Below are 20,160 nucleotides of genomic sequence, written 5' to 3'. Positions count from 1 at the left end.
GAGCAAGCGGGCTTATGTTCACCAGCGGGTGAAGGGACCCGCAGGGTGGTGGTTGGTTTTTTTAGCTCTTCTCTGCGTGGATGGATAGAAAATTGGTCTGCAACGGGCACGCTCGCTGCCTCGTCGCTTTCGCCGAACCTATCGCGGGGAGCGGCGCCTCTCACCGTCCGCGCGACCGCACGCACGCTGGTCTCCGGTGCGGTCGCCACGTGTCGACGGCTGAGCCCAGCGAAGCTGACGACTGGACGGCGGATCTCGTCGCCGACGTGATTCTGCGTGGGATTCGATCCGAATCTATCGTAGCGTCGATGGATTTCACGTCCTCGATCTCTATCCTTTCGTTCGCAGGCGAACTTAAATACTCGCATGGAGGATGGTCCCACCGCCGACGTCACGTTGTCGCGTGACGCGTTCGCCCGCACGCCGTGGGCATGGGATCCGCTGTTTGGAGCCGAACAGCGAGGGTGAATCTTTTGTTGGTCGGGATTGAGCTGACTAATTTTGAGCTTTTTGCATAATTATAATTTAAAATATGAATAAAATTTTTAAATAATAAATGAAAAAAAAAGGTCCCACCGAGATTTGAACTCGGGTTACTGGATTCAGAGTCCAATGTCCTCACCACTAGACCATGGGACCACGGATGGTAATCTTTCAATCTGTAGTAATATATAGACTTTTGTTTGGAACTAAAGGTGATGTATGAGTAAGCATCTTGTGGCCATTGGAAATCACTTTCTTAGGGCTGAAGTTGCTTGATGCTTTTGGTTAATAGCTTTTCCATCACTATTTTAGAAAGTGTTTTTGCCTAATAGCTTTTCTCGATCGAGATGTTCTGTTAAATCTACTTCACTGTGTGTCTGTATGTATTCATAATAGTGCCAAAACACAAGTAAAGTTGTCATTTTTTTAGGTTTAATTTGTGTATGTGTTTAATTTTCAAGAAGTTAAAACTTTATTTAATCTTCAAGACTTGTTTCAACTTTTGGCATATGCTTGTGTCCATTTCTTTAGATCGAATGCATAATTCCTCTTCACTTAGCAAAAGATTTGATGATCTAAATTAAGCCTCATTGAGGAAATAAACAAACTTAGTTTTCCTGGGAGTTTGTTCTGTCAGCAAGATCAATTGCTGTGATAGTAAAAAGAATCATAAACAACTTATAAAAACTTGCAGCAATCCTATCGAACAGGCTTTGATACAAAACTGCTGGTTGGAAGTCGAGATAATTGATAAGACTCATTGCAAAGCATAGACAGTTCTTGATGGCCTTCTTCAGCATGATGGTTTTCATAAGTTGATACAAATCAACAGCATCTCAGTGTGCTAGCTCTAATGGTTTAAGGTTCATGTTCTAGGATTTTCTTTCATTTTACACGAAACGAGCAAATACGAAGGACTTCATAGACACGAATAAGTCGCAAACTCACAATAGATTCTAAATAGTTTCTTAAACACTTCTTCAACAAGTCTTAAACACTAGCAACCAAATCAGCAACAAACTGCTATAAACAGAATTCAGAGAACACAATGCAATAATCACATGTACACCAAACTGATGCAGCATTTAGTCAGGGAATGGATGTTTTACTTCAGAACGATGTCGTTCTCAACGACTGCGAGTGAGCATCTTCAAACATGTCGCCGTCCTCAACAAACTTGTCATTGATCAAGCATTGTGGAATGTAAGCTGTGTATATTGCTTCCATATTTGGGATCTCCTTCTTTCCTTGTGATGCAACAACAACCTCTAGTGGTGTGTGGACAAAGGCAAGGTAGAAGTGCTTTCGGCACACATAGGCAAAGATGAAAGAGGACACAATGGCGGGAATCAAGAGGGGGGCATATACGAATTTCCTCAAGCCAATGTAGCCAAACGTCGAGACTTGATATACAATCAGAGCTGCGATAATCCGTAAATACATGTGAGGCCACATCCGACCGTAGCTCTCATATCTCGGGACATAAACTTTAAGAGCCTGCATCAGAAGGTTGCACTATGATCATTTAAGGATCAAAGAAGAAGTACATTTAGCTTTCTAGTTAAGAACAAACTAAGCACTCAACCTGATTTCGAGCGATCAGCCAGCCAAGGCCAAAGTACATGACTCCGAAAGGAATGATTATAGGGGCTATTACTGAGTAACAGAGAACAATGGTGATGATCAGCATGTCGATAGGAATCCTAGTCGCATAACCAAAGTCACCAGGAGCCCAAGCCTCTCTAACCTCAGCTTCAGTTTTGCAAAGAAATCTCCTCTTGATATGAAAGATAATAAGAGGAACGATACGCGATAGCTCAAGTCCATAGCCAATGAAGAATCTGAGATCCAATCAAGCACAATGTATCATACAATGTTAACATATAATTCAATGACACATTCAATTGTAACCGGAAAGCTACTTGATCGGTCATATAAACTAAAAACATATCCCGGTTAGATAATTGTCATGTTTTCCATTCTCACTAATCAATAGCTATCAATTTGTATCAGAAATTGAAGAACAAGAGGCGAGGATCATACTTGAGAGCAACGAAGGTGAGGAAGAAAGTGGCACTTTTAGGCAGACTAGTTCCGAGCAATGTGACAATTTCTGAAGGGTGGTTAACAATAGTCTTCAGTGAATCAATCAATGCACCACCAATTGTTACTCCAAGGAAGACATTGAAAACTATGAAGTAGAAGTATTTCCCGGAGGCAGCTCGTGCCGCATGGCTCTCGGAGGGGATTCCTTCCTGCTTCGATAGAAACATAAGAAAACCCGGCAGCAGAGCCAAGAATATAATGAGTGCAAGCTGAGGCAGGTAAGCTTCCAAGACAGTTTTAATAGCTGGTTGATCCACAATCTTCTTCGTAAAGGACAGATACTTCTTCAAATTTTCCACAGTTGTGAAACCAGAGACAAATGTAATGGGGATCATGTAGAAGACCACGGTGAGGAAGACTATGCCGTAAATGACAGAAGCTCTTATCTGTCTCTCATAGAACTTCTTCGGCAAGTTTGCCCATATTAACTGCCGTGGCTCGGGAGCTTCCATTACTGTCCATGTATCGACTTTCTGAGAATGAATTGTCTGAGCAGCAGAAGCAGCAGCAAGCTTGCTGTTGAAGAAAACAATGGCTGCCTGTTGTTGTTTCTCCCTTAGGGTGATGCTTTGCTCAGCCTCTAATTTAGGTACCAATTCCTTTAATTTCTGATTGCAGTGCTCAATGGTGTCAACTTCTTCGCCGGCTAGACCGAGAAAGCCTAGTCTGTTTGTGGGCCTCCTACCATTTGGTTTGCCTGTAGTTTTCGTCTCCGCATACACTGCTTCTGCTCGAGCAAGTTTCTTCTTGTAGCCTTCTATCTCTGCCCAAATTTTGTCAGCCTGAAAGAAACAAGTATAAAACAATGAGAAGAGTTACACGACTAATCGAACCATAGCTATGCATAGTGGATGAATCTACCTCTTTGTTGTCTGTGACAACCATGGACTTGTAAAATGTTTCCGGGTGAAGTAATCTAAAGTATGATTCCACTTGATCCTTAATAGACTGACCGGAGGCAGTTGCCGGTATGTCCCTCACCAATATGGCGAATTCTTCGAGCCTTACTTCTTCACTTGATGTTGCTCCAGCTCTCAGATTAGAGACATGTCGATATGCTTTCCATAGTACATAGTATGTTGCAAAAGAAACCCAATATACTCCAAGTAAAAATGCCCATAACCTCGGACTTCCCTTCTGATACAATCAAGAACAAAAACTTGAGGCCTAAAACTCTTCAATGAGCCTAAACATGATATGATAGTTATCACGAAAGATAAGTTGTACATGGTTGAGATTGAATAGTTGTTGTTTGTCATTCACTTACATTGACATGCCCCATGGTTAACTTGTCGAGGTTTTCGAAGCCTCCCTCGCTATTGCTATCCGAGGAAGATGGTCGAGTAAGGACAGTGGCTGCAACTGGAAGAAGAACTGGCAGCAGAACAATTCCAGAGAGGACCAGTATTGCTAACACTGCATGAACAAATGCAGAAATTACTCGAGATGATTGCATGACTGATGGTAACATTTCTCAGAGAGGCATTTAACAAAGAAAGATCTCAAGAATTGCTTATCAAACAGTTCGTATTTGACAGCCAACAAGTTTGGAAACTTAGAACACTTCCCTTCATTCTTCCTCAGAAACTACGTTCATGGAATTATTTTTCAAATTTAACAATTCAGAAAAGTGACCTAGAGGTTTCTTTTCGTGTCTGTTGATAAATAGGAAAAGTGAGAGTCAATCAGATTCTCAGATGATGAAGAATCTAAAACATGTCGAAGGTTTAGTCTTTAACACTGAAAGTCAACAAAGATGCGAACTTCCACATGTACGCCATACCAGAGCTGAGGAAGACGAGGTAGACGGCTGCGTCGACGCCGGCGGCCGCGATGATGTCGGCCTCGGAGGCGCTCACGGCCTCCCTGATCCACGCGAAGGGGTTCCTCGTGGCCTTCCGCCCTTCCAGGGGGTCCAAGCCCCGGAGGATGCGGCTGGGGTAGTAGATGACGGCGTTGCCAGGCCTCCTCTGCAGCCAGGCGAAGGCCAACATCAGCACCAAGAAGACGACGAAGGACGTCGCCAGGGACGTCACGAACGAGCTAAAATCCATGACTTCTGCGCTCCTTCCACTTCCTCCTCCTCCTCCCCTGTTGCTAATGCGCTATCTATCCGTTACTGCTCTTAAAGATCTCTCCTTTCACGGAATAAAGGCCCTTAAAAGCGGCCGTTGCCTTCTTTCTTTCTTTTTCTATTCTTTTCCTTTGCACACTGCGCAGGAAATTCCTATTTCTGTAGCAGAAGAAAGGAAATACTTTCTTTTTGCAGCTCGATGTGCCTTTTATCAACACTTGTGCCACACTCTTTCTTCTGGGGGTGCAGTGCCATCATCAATGAGGACGTGAGCTGGGAGAGACGTTGACGTGATGCGATGTGTTGCTCCTTCCACGGTGAAAAAGGTTCCGAGTATAATTTCCAAAGCCAATTTTAGCCTTGGGAACTGCTGTTCCTGCATGCTCTTCTCAGATAGAAATATGATGATGATGATGATAATTGCCTTCTCTGTTGTTGCCTTCTTGTGTGTTGGATGACTAAGTTCAATCATCTCATCAGAGAACTTCGACATCTAGACAAACCAATCATGTGACAAAAGTAATGAGCAGGGAGGACCACGCCATGTTCTCCCCGTCGCTGCTCGAACCGCCTTGCTCTCTGTTTACTTCACGTAGTAAGCTTCAGAAGGCGAAGAGATAGAGGGGGCAGCGTTGTAATTTTCTTCGAATCTAACCGTAATCTAACGGATCCAATGCCGTATCCGCGGGAGGACACGCGTCGGCATCGCGTGGCTGCCGACACATCTGCTCTGACCGTCGGGCAGCCGAGATTGCAACGGTCGGCGAGCGAATCGGTACTGCGGAACCCTCCGCCGCCCCGCCACATGCTACCCCATTTCGTACCCGGATGTCGCGTGGTCCGCGCGTGCGTTACGCGTGTTGGTGAGTCGGGTCGCCGAGTCGTCGTTTTCATGAAAGGCATGTAGCCGTCATTTTCTTCCCGGCAACATGGTTAAAAAAAAAATCCCCTAGATTTAGCTTCCAATTTTACGGATTATTATGTATTTATTTAAAAAATGATAAAATCAAAAGAGCTAAAAAAACCCACTGCTTTTTTATTTATTATCAAAATAATACTCCATCCTCCGCCAATATATTTTTTTTTCCAAAATAATTTTTATTTTTAATACTGTTATATTAATTAAGAATTCATAACTTTTATAATACCACTTCAACTCTTATTAATACTAATAACATTACATGAACACTTTAACTTTAATTAACACTAATAATATTATATTAATAATTATATATTTCATCATCAATATTATATTATTCTAATATTTGATCATCACTAATAATACTATATTATAACAACTAAATTCATAATTATTATAATATAAATACTTCATAAAATCATAGCTACTTAATTAATATTTATTAAAATAATTATAAAATCATAATAAATAATAAATATAAAATAATAACTACTATAATTCAAACAGCTGTCATAATTATTATAATTATGTAACAAATATAATCATATAACTATTATAAATTATTAAAAATAAAAATAATTTCAAAAAATTGAGAGAGGCAAAATAAAATACTATTTTGATAATAAATAACTAAAGAAGACGTTCTCTTTTACAATTCTAATAAAAAAATATACCTTTTGACTTTAACTTTAAAAAAAAACTTTATTATATTATTTTTATATTTTTATAATTATTTGCGAGGGTTATGACTTGTTTAGTTTACTAAAAGAATTCAGCATAGTTGAATGATGCAAGCCATCAAACTCAATTAGACATTGTGGTTTCTCATAGCTAAACAAAATATTGCTAGTGCTCAAAGAACAAGTAAACAAACAAGCATGCCACCTTTTAATGGACAAACAAAATTAGTTTCCCAAATGATCTTCCAGAGTAGCAACGAATGCATCATTCCAAGTGTCTGTTAAACCTGGTAAGCACCAATGCATACAATCTTCGTGCTTTTTCCCTCCGGTAGTCGAAGGATGAGCATCAGCTCTGAGCTCGCTCATGCGAGTAATGTCCAATATGTGGAAGCTTGTTCCATGGAGGGCCTCATAAAGGTGCCTGTTTATCACTCGCACCTCTGCATTTGTTGCATTCTTTGTCGAAAACAGCTCGTCCACCTGCACAGGTCATTACATAATTTCAGGAAGTGGATGTCAAAGGAGGAACTGTAAAAAGGTCTTGTGCCTTTCCTCATTCAGTCTATCGCGGGTGAAAAAACTCACCTCGTGCGGTAACAACGGTTGAGTTCGTCGACATGAACCACCTAGGTTCCAATCACCTCCTTCGAAATGCCTTGGAGATTGTGTCCGGAAGAATTTCATTGTATCCGTAGTTGTTCGTCTCTCCACATACGATATCTGTTGTTACACGAAGGCAAATCATGCACAAATTGAATACAAATGGAATGAGACAGATTATTAAGGTAAATCAAACCACAAATCTATGCACAACATTGCATTCCATAATATTCAAACTACAATCACTATAGGAGCTGTTCTGCAAAATACTATTCTAAAGTTTGTCATTTTATTTAAGTTCTGTAGATGCGTTGGGAAAGAAATGTCAAGTCTTCTCAATTCATACCAAACAACAGCAATCAAACTTTTAACCACTGAGGTCAACTCGTATAAAATAAATGGAAGAAAACACATTCTGGTGTAATCCAATTGTTCCTGTCAAAAATCTTAACATGTACCTCACCATCAAATTCTGGGTAAGAAAACTTCCATCCTAAAAAATCAAATAAAGGATATGACATAACTGCCCTCTTCTCATTCTGTCTTGAAAGTGTGCCATTAGCACATTATTGTAATGTAGATATAGGGCACCCATACCTTTATTCTTACAGAATTTCTTAAGTCAAACATGCTACTTCTGATAACTTGGACGCTTCATCAATCCCTCAATACCCATGTCAGATTCCAACACTCGAACACTAACACTCCATGTAGACACTCGAAGCCATGTCAAATGCTTAAATCTGCACTGTCTGTTACTCGTAATCCAAGTCTCAGTAACATAGCATGCTACAATACAATTCTTTGTATGTTATGAAACTGAACCTTATATGAGCATTACTAGTGATGTGTTGTATCCTTCTACAAACCTAGCACTGCGATCCCCACTGATTGATTATTCATAGACTCAAAACCCCATTGTGTTACATGAAAAGGTCCTCATCAACTTAGTTCCTCACATGAAATGTATTTTGTGTATCCCAGTAGAACATGATTATGGGACTTTGGTGCCTATTGACTTAGTTCACTTAGGCATGAGTCCACTCTCAATCGTAAGCCACTTAATCCAGGTTCCTAATGAGGAGAATGGACCTACAGAACCAAAGCACTGGTGCATATAACTTAAACTACTTAGTTTGGTACAAAATTACTCCACATTTAGGTCCACTTTGCAAAGTCAAATCTGCAGCTAAAACAACAAAAGAGTCAGTTGGATCTGGCAACTAGAAGAAAAAACTTATGAAATTGATTGAGGGGCAAAAAAATGCAAGAATATGAAATTCGTTTCAGTTATACAAATGAGAATAAATTTTGTTATGACATGAATATTTCATTTTAAAATGTATGTGCACACTGAACATGTAAATCTGTGATAACTTTATTTTTAAGAACACAAACAAGGTAATGTTGAATGGCTAACACAATCATCACTGAACTTGGATGCTGAGGAGAGTAATTAGATTTTGCAAATATGATACATAACCAAACTATCATTTACATAAAACAATAACAATAGTTCTTGGCGCACTTTGTGCACTTTCAAGCGGTATTTTAAGGTATAAAAGGATTCATTTTAACCATCTCAACATATGCGATCAAATCATACACTGCAAATTCAGGAAGTATGTCGAATCATTTATTGTTATACCATATGTCTCAGAGCCAAATTGAAGCCAATATCTGGAGTCACTGGAGGTAAAACTGGTGATCCATTTTCAAAAAAGAGCATTGGTGATTGAACTGGATCGAACTTTGATGGGGCCCACCACCTGAAAGTTAACAGGTTATAATTTTTTATTTTGTAATTAGAATTTAAATATGATGAATAGTTGCTATATCCATATATTTGAATGATATTTCACATCTGCACTTATTTACAAGAACAAACAAATTCAAAATCGAAAACAACTTGTATTTGTCAATGGAGGTGTTAAATAGATCAGTCCACCCATGGCATGGCCAGGCATGACATGCTAGGGGTTGTGTCTTCTATGTTCATAAGCATATAGGTAGCACAATGCCGGATGTAGAGGTCACGACTTGTGAACTTGAAATGGGCTATGCCCAACAAAGCCTATGAATCGAGTTCAATCGGTTATTTTCATATTAAAAATAGTATTAATTATGGATAAAAATAATTTCAATAAATTTTTTAAAAGAAATATTACTTCTAATAGAATTTATTTTATTATTTCCTATTTTTATTGTTTTTATTATTTTCAATAGGGCCTAAATATGCATGAGCACAAGTCGCTCAAGCTGAGGCTCGTGTTAGGCAAATGTATTGGACAAACAAGCTCTGTCAAGCAATGACCCATTTTTCTATGTTAGGTTTGGCTCGACATGGAAGAAACAAGTCTCATAAGCCCGTGGCATGCCCGACTCACACATGACCTATTAACACCCCTATCTATCAAGCAATAAAAAAATCCTGAATTGTAAATTAATTAGACCAAAAGAATAAATATCTGCTCAAATATTGATATGAAAATGCCCAAATATTGTTATAAAAAGAATTTCAATGGAAATAACATAAAACTTTGGAATATGGATTAAGAATTTCAATGCAGTAGATGTATTACAAGGTTAATTTCATAATGATGCTTATCTATCTTTATTATTGAAAATTTTATTTCAGATTTCCTGAAATGTCTTTACTAGAGTTATAGAGCTGCAAACTAATTGTACGATAAAGATTAAAAGAAAAAATAAATGCATATGACTAGTATTTCATGCCATAAAATTTCAAATGGAACTTGGTAGTAATTGTCAGTCGCATACATGTATGTGATGAAGCATGAGTTGTGTGCCTCAGTTGGTGGTCTGATGACGAGCGAGATGAAAGTATGAGAATATGGAACCTTCTATTATTATTTGAACGTATGAAATAATGGGATGAGACTATGGTAATGCGGTCTAGCTAAACTTAGGTGAAATAGATTAAACATTTTTTTATTTCAAACCTCTGAATCAGTGTATATTACCATATATGTTTATTTAAATTTGGTCTACTTTCTTTGCATAAATATGGCTTACATATTTTCCTATCTTTAATGTTAGCACAGTTTCAAAATGTAAGACTAATAATGTAATGCTGGGAATCACCATTACCAGTGACCTGTATTAAATATTAGAATATGATGGAAGCCAGGTGCCTCTGCCCAGGACTGTTCTGGTACATCAACATCCACCCTGTAACCTTGTTTGTATCCACGCGACTCCAAGGGCCCTCCAAGATCACTTGCTGACCACCTGAAGGCATGATACAGAAAACAATTTTCTTTAGGAAACTGCATATTATGTGCACATAGGCAGATACATGGAGAAAGAAATAATCATATCAATTAGTAAATGTTTATTCCTTAACACTGTAAAAACTTATCCTGTAGAACCCCATAAGTGGAACACATGAACTTGGTCCAACCATTATTATTTAGCTAATGGAGTAGGCAAGGTTGAATGTCCTAGATTAGGCTCCAACAGAGTTAGTGCAAACTCCAAGTTTTTCTTAACCAAAAAACCCAGAAACCATTTCATCATAAAGCACATTCAATTGATATGATCTTCTAAATCAGAATCAAAACTGAACAAATGACTCAGACATGTTCTGCTGAATTTTTTTTTTTTTTTTACTCCAGAAGCATCACAGCAAAGACTGGCCGTCAAAGGAATAACTACACCAGAAGGCTTCTGAAATTCAATAAGAGTTGCAAGATGGAAACTGGGTTATTGGGATGCTGATTCAGAGTAAAAGTGACCCACAGCTCCTTTTCTCTAATGAGGAATGGAAGAACTCTTCTTAGCACCAACTGAGAAAGAAAACTTTTCTATTTGATGCCATATCAAAATCTGATTTGGCACTAGTTGATGCAAGACCATGCTTCTGAAATCCAATCAGATGCAAGATCATTCTTCTTGAAATTCCAAAAGGCTTTTTATCAACACTAGTTGTTCTGCTATCTGATTTGGCACCAAAAATACTTCACTAGTGCTTGTTATCCTACTGATGTCTGACCAAAATAGAAGTATAAACTGGAATCAAGTTCATCATAGAATTCTTCCCAACTTGTCAGGGCCAATTACTTACCCAGTGAAATTTTATGTCAGTCAAGATGCTTTGGTATCAACGGAAAGCTTTTACAAGAAACAAAAGCCCCTAAATACACAAACTATGCATTCATTCCTTCATTCCAAGCATCTAGCTAATATGATATTTTTTGTTCTAGCAGAACAGTTCCATTGGAAATAAGACTTGTTTATCCTTATTGACTTTTGCTGGAGTAACCAACACTTTTCCAATGCAGTAACTAGGATTTTGCAAGACTTGTTTAGCTATGATTGTGAGTATATATATCAGCAGCACAGAGCATCCAGCCAATAGGAATTTTAAGTTAAAAAAGAGGGTTTTCTTCTTTTTCAATATATTTTTCCAAGAAAATTGTCAAACTTTCTGAAGAGAATAAAAAAGGTAAAGAGATGTGAATCTCCATTGTCCTTCCATAGGTCCCTTGGAATTTCTAAACCATCTGGATTGGAAACCCTTTGTCTTACATAAATATCTAGCAAGATTCAGGCAGCAGTCAAGCCATTTGATATATATTACAGGAAAGTTCATATCATTTAGAACAAATTTAGTAAACCTGTTAAAACTCTGTAAAAATCATTTTCAAGTTCTAGCTTGATGATTATACTGGGATTGAAACTATTGGATTTGCGCATGACAAAATGTAGGAAGGCGAGGTATCAATTTCCAAACCAGCAGTAAGATAGAAAATCAAAATTAGGATTTTGCTGCAATGTATAGGCATACTAGTTTAGCGTTTCAATACAAATTCCCAAATACCAATTTGCCGGTAAACAACCATTACTCACCTACCATACCGCACCAAGAGATTAGTCCGATGGTACGCAATTGTCAGGTTATAGTTCAGAAAAGTGAAGGCCCGATCAGCCCCCGCTGGACGCCATTTCCTCACCTCGCCACTCGCCGATCTCAGCATGCAGACAAGCGACGCGAACATGTTTCTGTTCAACGAATCACCCACAAACCCTGCACTAATGAATCCAACCACAAACACAACCGTTTTGAAAAGAAAAAAAAAGTTTTGAGGGGATAAAATCGAGATCGGCGTCCGAACAACGCAAACCTATGTTGGCGCCCCTAAAGCGATGGAGGAAGCGTAGAGGATCGAGACGGGGGAGACGACAGCGCGAGGGCAGCCACCGCCATCGCAGGAGATCTCGGCCGTTGATCTTCCTGTTGCCGATGCAGTTCCAACCCTTGAAGATCTCCTTGCAGGAGTGGTCGTAGCGGGAGGGGACGGTCTCCGGTTCCAGGATCCAAGATCCGTCCGAGTAGTTGCAGGTGCGGCGGTCCCGGCGCCTCGCCAGAGGGTCCTTGGGGCGGTCATCGTAGCGAGGAATGATGGAGGGCCTCGCGGCGGAATAGACAAGAGCGACGAGTAGGAGGAAGGAAGCAACGAAGACGAAACGGGCGAAGCAAGAGCAGGAAGACGGAGCAACGAAGGCCGATGCTCTCTTCGCCGCGCCTCTCGCCGCCATCGACGGTGGCGCAAAGTGACGTCCAACTCCATTAGGTGTGAAAATAGAGGAATAATTATTATTTGGAAATTAATTTTTAATTCATTTTATTTATTTAAATGATTTTTTTAAAAAAAAATAGTTTGGATTGAAAGAGCCGAAAGAATTTAGGTTTTGATTTGGTTTGGATTTTTCAAAATTAAAAATATATTTTAAAATAGTTTTGATTTTTTTATTAAATTGATAAACTAAACTATGCTTATTTGTTTTTGAAATTTGTAGTCTTGAGATTGAATCTAAGTTGATTTACCTAGTGAACTCAATCAGATGAACATTTGAAGTCGATCTATTGACCACCGATTCGATTATCGATTCTATTTTTATAACTACTTCATAAAAGATCTATCATCTCAACAATCCCACTGACGATTGATTTTTATAACTACAACACTAACAATAGTGGTGTATGGGTTAGAAAGATGAACATTCTATGAGATGTTTATCTAAACTCATCGACAAGTCAAATATATTAAACACAATACTCAAATTTAGTGAATATTTTATGTTTAAAAATTAGTAAAGGTTATGATGTAGTGTGTTAGTGATTGTGTTTTCTATGACTTTGTATTAACTTATTTATAGGATAGTTATTTATCAACAAAAATTATCTCTTTACTTTCTTTATATCCTCGACCTTCTACTATTGTTGAGTGTTTGTACAAAACTTTATCATTAATTTTTTATCAGAATAATGGTCTCACTAATGTTGTACATAATCCAAAGGTAGAACGCATTATTGAATTCAAACAACAGCATTAATAATGCAAGAAAAACACCAGAGTGATTGAGACTAAACAAAGAGATGATGATTTTGTGGCGACTTCCTTCAGCAATGCTGTAATAAATTCTGATAATAATAAGAAGAAGAAGAAGAATAAAAAACTAGAGAATCAATGAAAAGATAGCACTAAAATATATAATTCAATACGCTTCCCCTTTCTGTCTTTCTTCTCTAGCCATTTCAATCATCAATCATTCAGCCAAAGGATCTATCAGTCAAAAATTATCATCAAGGAGTGGCTGTGACTTACCAGTTTGAAGCCATGATTGGCCCCTCCCAAGGCACAACCGAAGATCTCTTTCTGTCTTCTTCCCTGAGAATGGTGCATGGCCCTCTGTCGGTCTCCATGGCCATGGCCACCCAAAATCTGCTACCACTGAGCTCTGAAACAAACTAGAAGCAGCACAAGACACACATTTGCTGCAGAAGACAATTAAATGAATCCAAAGCCACCGTTCTTCGTTTAGGAGCTTCAGCTTCAGCTTCTCCATCTTCTACAAGGAGAAAGGAGCAATTTTTAGCATTCTTCGGTACAGAACGATCGGATTAAACATGAAATTTTGGTGTTTTGTTCAAGGTATTTGTTCTTGATCTTGAGTTGGACTCGGGTTATAGGGAAGGATTTTCGAGGGGAAAAGGCTACCTTTTATGGGATGTGTTGAGGTTTCTCGGGTTCTTTGAGGTGGTCGGCCGGTTTCCAGGCGGAGGCGGTGAGCAAGGAGAGGTCCTTCCAGCCCAGCTTCAAGCAGCCGTTATCCTCAACGAGGGTGTAGCCTTTCCATGGATACATGCCGAGGAGGAGGTTGGCCTGGGCCGCGGGGTTGCCAGCCAACGACACGCGCCGGAAGCCGACTTTGGTCAGCTCGTCCCCCCACCGCTCCACCTTGTTCTCCCCGGTCCGCTTCGGGCCGCCCACCGCCACGATGTTGCGAATCTCGACCGCGAGGAGCTGGCGCTCGACGGCGTGTCGCTCGGCGCTCTCCAGGGAGGCTCCATCACTGAGGGCATCGAAGAGGGCCGAGTAGTAATGGAGCGCCTCGACGAAGCGGCCGAGGAAGCCGCCGCCGTGGCAGAGGTCCTGCTCGACGATGGTGATGAGTTTGGGGCGAAGCTCCTTGAGGAGGCGCACCGTAGCGGCGTCGGAGCCGGTCACGTCGTATAGGCAGTGGTGCATCCAGTGGACGACGGTGGCCTCGCCGTGGTGGCGCGGGGCGAGCAACGCGGCTGGATCGGCGAGGTTGCCGATCTTGCCCTCCAAGGGGCGGAATTCGAAAGGGAGGCCAAGCGCCTCGGCGAAATCGGAGAGGCGACGGCCGGTGGCCTCGAGAAGCTCGATGGAGGATCCGACGCCGGTGAGGCGAAGCGAATGGAGTTTGACCGCGGATCGGGAGGCGAGGATGTGGAAGAGCCCCGGCCACTGGAGACCCTGCATAATGTCGAGATCGATGACATGGACTCGATCCTCGCCGTCGAGGGCCTCGAAGATGGCCTGGTTGGCCGTGAAGTGGGAGAACTTGACTAGGGGAGCGATGGCGTTGTAGTAGTTGAAGGCGTGTGAGATGCGGCGCTGGGTAGCGGCGACGGCGGCAGCGAGCGGGGAGTAAGCGCCGAGAACGGAACTGAAGATGCGGGCGCGGAGAGCGTCCGCGAAGTAGGCAGCGACGCGCTCAGGGGACGAGCCGAAGGGGGAGGCGAGCTCCGAGATCTCGGGGAGGAGGTCGTGGGCCTCGGAGAGCTGATCGGCGGCGACCGCCTCGGCGCAGCGGAGGAGGAGGCCGAGGAGGCGGAGGCCGCGGGATTCCCCGTCGAAGCTGCTGCGGTCAGCAGCCGAGTCCTCGGCCGCGGCGGGAGGATCGGCTTGCGGCTGCTGGAGGCGCTTCTTGGGGGCGCGGTCGTCGTCGAGATCGGACGGGGGCGTGGCGGCGGCGGCGGTGGAGGAGGAGGGGTCGCTGTTGGGGCGCCGCTTGGGTTTCATGGAGGAGAAGGAGGAGGCCGCGGCGTCATCGAGGGAGGGGCAACGGCGAAGGCTGCGAAGCATCGGGCGGCGGGGGCAACAAAACGGCACGGTACGGAGATTGTAGCGGAATGAGAGACTCCATAGCAGTTTTCTTCACAGTGAGGAAGAAGGAGAAGAAGAAGATTGTTACGTTACGGTATCAAATCGAGGAGGGGGCGAGTTACGAGTTCGTAGCGCCCGCTCCGCCTGCGCTGTCGTCGCGTTCTAAAGGATGGCAATTTCCTCCTAATTTGACGAAGCAGGTAGTTATAGAATATTTTTTTATTCATTAAATAATTAAATATTTTTAAAAATTCTATTAAATTATTTATATCCGACTTAAATACTCAATTAAATAATATATATATATATATATTAATTATTTTTTCTTTTTTTCCATGGTGTCTAATTAAAAATTATTCCAGTTTTATTTATTAAATTATATTTTTTTTACATTTGATATTATTCTAATATGATTTTTTTAGATTTTAAAATTATTAAATATGAAGATGAAAATAAATATCCGATCCTCATTATTGAGTCACTAGATAGCTATGATAAATAAGGATAAAAGATATGGAATCTCACTCAAATTCAATCACCATCATCTCTAGTTATATCTTGCTTATATATATAGTTTAGATATTTACATTTTATTTATTTTGAGCAAAATTTAAAAGAAATCCTCTAATTATGAAAGGGCTTATTTTTTATTTATATAAAAAAAATTTACGATGCTATACTTCCTGCTGAAAATATTATATAAGCTTAAGTTAATTAAATTTAAAATATAAAGACAAAATGATTCAAGAGGCTTAAGAAAAATAATACGATATTTTTTAAATCGAGCAAGTTTAGGAGGACGATAACACTATATTAAAATTATGATTATCGTTTCAAACAATGAAATGTCTTTTGTTTTCCCTTTCCACCTCCATTATCATCTTTACAATTGATTAAATGATTGATGGCACATTCCTTGTTTCTTGCTAAAAAGTAGGTGTTTAATATTGCCCCTTGATTTTGATTTTATTTCCTTTTTTTTTTACTTTTTGTATGGATCAAGGATGGTTTGGATAAATTCAGTAAAAGGTGTTTGTGGTCTTGTCTGAATAAAATCATATATATAATTATTGCCTTATTTCGTATTCAATTATTGAGCCAAATATAAAAATAATAAAAAATATATATATAGATTGGTCTGGCTTAATTTTTTTAAAAATAATAGAAAAGAAATATACAAGTGCTACAGTATTTTGATCTTAATTCTAGCGATGATTATTAGTGCAGCAGAAACCGTTTATAAATCGTTAGAGGAGAAAGATAAATAATGACCTATAATAAAAATTAATATTTTTCTCTTACTAATATTTTAATATGGGCATACACTAATTAAAATAAAAAGATAACATAAAAGAATATGAGGCACAGAGTTTAATTACTTGATTACAATCCTCGAGTTATTAGTCCAAGATTATGAATAGCACTATTCAAAATATCCTAAAATACTAAAATAAACTAAAATAAACTGAACGAAAATAATTAAAATTAAATGTGTACATTGTTCTTCAAACTTCAATCTATTTATAATTTTTTCTTCGATTTGACCGTTATGCTGACGTGACACTTCTAAGTGCTTGAATTTGTCGAACCCAATCCATTCTAACAACAGTCCGTTAACGGCTCTAGATGATTCCTTATGATCCGGGCATCCGAAAATAATCCATTGTGCTTGGATTCCGCTGATATAATTTTTTTTTCGATTTGACCGTTGTGCTGACTTGGCACTTCTAGACACTTGAATTTGTTGAACTCAATCCACTCTAACAATGGTTCGTTAACGGCTCTGAATGACTCCTTGCGATCCGGGCATCTGAAAACAATCTGTTGTGCTTGGATTCCGCTGATGTAATATTCATCCTGATGTCCCTCGACAACAGCTCGTGCTAACCAGAATAGGTATCCAAGTGCCCAGAATGGATCCAGACGCCTGGAGTTAAGTGAGCCAAGCACCATGAACAGTTCCAAGAATTTGGAATGGTCAATCTTGTGTTGATCATTATCCTCTTCCGTTCTACCTTGGTCGTCTTGCACAGTTTTCCTTCCAACTTCTCGTCCTTCGGATTCATTGAGTCATTCTGGCTCACTTCCATGTATCCTTCTCACTTCGTTGGAGTACTCTTCTGCAATTCCTCGTACCTCTGATGCATCAAGCTCGTAGACTCTTTTTCAATGTCATCCTTCTCGCTCGCTTGCGTCTTCTGCCAAGGTTTGCCATCTAAATCACATGTATTCTTTAAGTCCCTGTACACTTAGACACAATCATCAACCATAACATGGACCTAATTTCAAACTTATTTGACCACGTATCAAAACTCTACTAGGTTACTAACAATGATAAATATGGCCCCATGGAAGTTTTTCATTTGACACTAAAATAAATCCGAAAGTGCAAACGACGATCCACATAATGACCCAACAATTTCAATGGTTTGAACGCAGAAAGTGAATTTCTTATATTCCTTGGATTTTGAACTCTGGGTACGAGGGGAATTCCAAGATGTACTTACCATTGCACCATAGCTCGGTGAACGGGCAAAATAGAAAAGGGTCGATGATCCAACCCAAGTTCAGTCCAAAGTCAAAGCCCACCATCACTACTTGCAAATGTCCATGCCCATTGTTCTCTTCGATCCGTTGAGAATGTTGAGATTAATTTCGATTGTAGTTAGAACTGCATCACTATTGAAAATTAAATCGGACTCATTTGGCTCAACTTCTTTGATCAACAACTAATTCAATTTATCAATTTATTAATCCAGGTATCCAGTTGGCTAGCTTGTGTTAGTCTAGGAGGTGGTGGTGGCTTTCCTCTTGATTCGTCCATCGAATAAATTCAAAAGTGTAATTGCTCCTGATATGACAGTCCTACTATCCTAATAATTCAAGCATTACGAGCGTATGATACCTTGTATGAGAATCGAATCCTAGGTGCATGAGTTAATTACCCATCGTGCCTCTATTGTTGCATTATACCCTAGGGAGGAGGCATTTCAATTTATTCAATCTTTTATAATCAAGGTATCTAGCTCAACTGATTAATCCTGTAAGTAATCGATCTAGTCCCACGGAAGTTTCTCATTAGTCATCAGAATAAATCTGGCAATTGCAAAGTGGCTCGATACTTACAATCAGACTTTTTGGCAATCAATCATGGTAGTCAAAATTGATTTCAGATGCTCTTATTTGTGTCACTCATGTCTTATCACTTGCACTATACCTAATGGGGTCAGTTCAATTTATTCATTTTTTTTATAATCTAAGTATCTAACTTTTATGATCCAACAAATCTTAAAAGTGATAACGGATATAAACTCGACTTCATGAAAGCTTCTTACTGGCCAGCAGGATAAATCCGAAAAACATAGATATCCATGATCTAACGGACCAGCACTATCGATTTTCGAGCACTCACAAGCATTCGATAATGTCTAGTGTGAGACTTGAACTCTAGTTGGATGGGTATCTCATTTTGCCGTGTATCATGCCTGGGGAAGTTCAATTTGTCAATTAAAAGTGTATCAAAAGTGACCATTAAATTGTAAATAATCACATAAATCACCACTATTGCCAATTAATGTTTTTCTCCTTTTTTTTTTGTCTCTCTATAATTTAATTGATTAAGCAAAAATAAAAAAAAAGTCTCTTGTATTTTTATCAAAAGAGTATTTGATGTTATAAAAAAATATTAAAGGACTGTTCTATCTTACTTTTCAACCCTAAAATAGTTTAAATCCAATACTAGAGTATCAACTAATACAACATAAAACAAAATTACTTAATTGCTTTAATATTAATTAAAAATTCCTTTATAGTTAATTAAAACTATTTCAATTTGGTTAAAATTGTTTTAATACTGTTATAACAATTTTGATCAAAATTATTACAATATAAACTAATTTTATTTAAAATTGCTACCACTTATAGTAATTTTAGTCAACACTAGCACAATACACAACAACTTTAATCAAAATTAAGTTGTAGTGGCCAAAACTATAATACTCTACAAGGATATTTTAAGAATAAAAAAAGGATAATATATATCTTTTTCAACATAGTATCCTTTAAAAAACTCACAATGTAATTACGACTTTGATTAATTTACGCAACTTCGACTACACAATGTGTTGCACATTTATTTCATGTTTGGTTCGTTAAATATCGATAAAGTTTAAATAATTTTGATTAAATTAATAAATAATATTTTAATATAATAGTGTGCAAAGATTTTAAATTTTAAATCATAAATTTATCCTAAATATGTTCTATCAGTTACTAGATAATTTTTACATATTATAGTAGTTATTGATTAATTTTTACACGTTGAAGTAATTATTAGTTAATTTTTATACAATATAAACCTTAAACTCATCTAAACACATTGTAACAGCTATTTGATAGCTTCTACCCGTTATAGTATTTATTAGTAAATTGCTATACAAGTACTGGATTAAAAAGTTTTTTTGAGATAAAATGATAGCTTCCATTTGAGTTTAATTAGAAATGAGATGGATGCATTTTCCTATAAAATAGGTCTATAAATCACGAACGATTATAAAAAAAAGTCTAATTTATTTACATATTTATTATTATTATTATTTTAAATTACTTTATTTTATCATTATTGATGTGATATGATAGTAAAGTATTTAGAAAAATAATTTAAAAAACAATATTTTAATTTAAAAAATGATGAATATTTAAAACTTATTTTTTGAGTGACTCTCCTTAATCCCTTAAATTATTTTAAAAAATTAAAATTATTACCCTTCAATAGTGTATGCATTTATTTTAATCGGCAACTTTTTAAACTCATACAGTTGCAAAACAAGATAAATCATTTGTTACGTGTCTTTA

The 20,160-nt window shown here is 38.7% G+C and overlaps 3 protein-coding genes and 1 non-coding gene across 4 annotated transcripts; all 4 read right to left on the bottom strand.

Annotated features, from left to right (window-relative positions):
• Nucleotides 1-567: 567 nt before the first annotated feature.
• Nucleotides 568-639, bottom strand: TRNAQ-CUG (transfer RNA glutamine (anticodon CUG)). Its single transcript has one exon. It is a non-coding gene; the product is annotated as a tRNA-Gln (tRNA).
• Nucleotides 640-1,417: 778 nt separating this feature from the next.
• Nucleotides 1,418-4,843, bottom strand: LOC141820933 (CSC1-like protein ERD4). The gene is made up of 6 exons (XM_074708298.1): nt 4,373-4,843; nt 3,857-4,005; nt 3,451-3,726; nt 2,527-3,371; nt 2,069-2,324; nt 1,418-1,980 (listed from the first exon to the last, which is right to left on the bottom strand). The coding sequence occupies exons 1-6, from the start codon at nt 4,641-4,643 to the stop codon at nt 1,594-1,596; spliced, it is 2,184 nt and encodes a 727-aa protein (XP_074564399.1). The 5' UTR covers nt 4,644-4,843; the 3' UTR covers nt 1,418-1,593.
• Nucleotides 4,844-6,391: 1,548 nt separating this feature from the next.
• LOC141820936 (protein trichome birefringence-like 13) lies at nt 6,392-12,427 on the bottom strand. Its single transcript, XM_074708300.1, has 6 exons — nt 12,013-12,427; nt 11,738-11,915; nt 9,977-10,117; nt 8,514-8,634; nt 6,851-6,985; nt 6,392-6,745 (listed from the first exon to the last, which is right to left on the bottom strand). The coding sequence occupies exons 1-6, from the start codon at nt 12,425-12,427 to the stop codon at nt 6,488-6,490; spliced, it is 1,248 nt and encodes a 415-aa protein (XP_074564401.1). The 3' UTR covers nt 6,392-6,487.
• Nucleotides 12,428-13,623: 1,196 nt separating this feature from the next.
• On the bottom strand, nt 13,624-15,467 carry LOC141820934 (scarecrow-like protein 23). Its single transcript, XM_074708299.1, has 2 exons — nt 13,891-15,467; nt 13,624-13,741 (listed from the first exon to the last, which is right to left on the bottom strand). Exon 1 carries the CDS (start codon nt 15,283-15,285, stop codon nt 13,894-13,896), a length of 1,392 nt encoding a protein of 463 aa, XP_074564400.1. The 5' UTR covers nt 15,286-15,467; the 3' UTR covers nt 13,624-13,741; nt 13,891-13,893.
• Between the last annotated feature and the right edge of the window lie 4,693 nt (nt 15,468-20,160).

Source organism: Curcuma longa, unplaced genomic scaffold, assembly GCF_044706935.1.
Source record: "Curcuma longa cultivar G26 ecotype Majalengka, Jawa Barat unplaced genomic scaffold, ITB_CL_G26_1.1 utg8573_np1212_1322966_RagTag, whole genome shotgun sequence".
NCBI lineage: Eukaryota > Viridiplantae > Streptophyta > Magnoliopsida > Zingiberales > Zingiberaceae > Curcuma > Curcuma longa.
This window is presented reverse-complemented; position numbering and strand designations above follow the sequence as displayed.

Bases quoted from the DNA above. Each gene is read 5' to 3' on its own strand.
- LOC141820933 (XM_074708298.1), bottom strand. From the start codon at position 4,643: ATGGATTTTAGCTCGTTCGTGACGTCCCTGGCGACGTCCTTCGTCGTC. The intron at 4,006-4,372 runs GTATGGCGTACA...TTGTTCATGCAG, and splicing joins CCTCGTCTTCCTCAGCTCTG to TGTTAGCAATACTGGTCCTC. The intron at 2,325-2,526 runs GTATGATCCTCG...ATTGGATCTCAG, and splicing joins CTCACCTTCGTTGCTCTCAA to ATTCTTCATTGGCTATGGAC.
- LOC141820934 (XM_074708299.1), bottom strand. From the start codon at position 15,285: ATGCTTCGCAGCCTTCGCCGTTGCCCCTCCCTCGATGACGCCGCGGCC.
- LOC141820936 (XM_074708300.1), bottom strand. From the start codon at position 12,427: ATGGCGGCGAGAGGCGCGGCGAAGAGAGCATCGGCCTTCGTTGCTCCG. The intron at 11,916-12,012 runs GTTTGCGTTGTT...TCATTAGTGCAG, and splicing joins CTTTAGGGGCGCCAACATAG to GGTTTGTGGGTGATTCGTTG. The intron at 6,746-6,850 runs GTGAGTTTTTTC...TGACCTGTGCAG, and splicing joins AACCGTTGTTACCGCACGAG to GTGGACGAGCTGTTTTCGAC.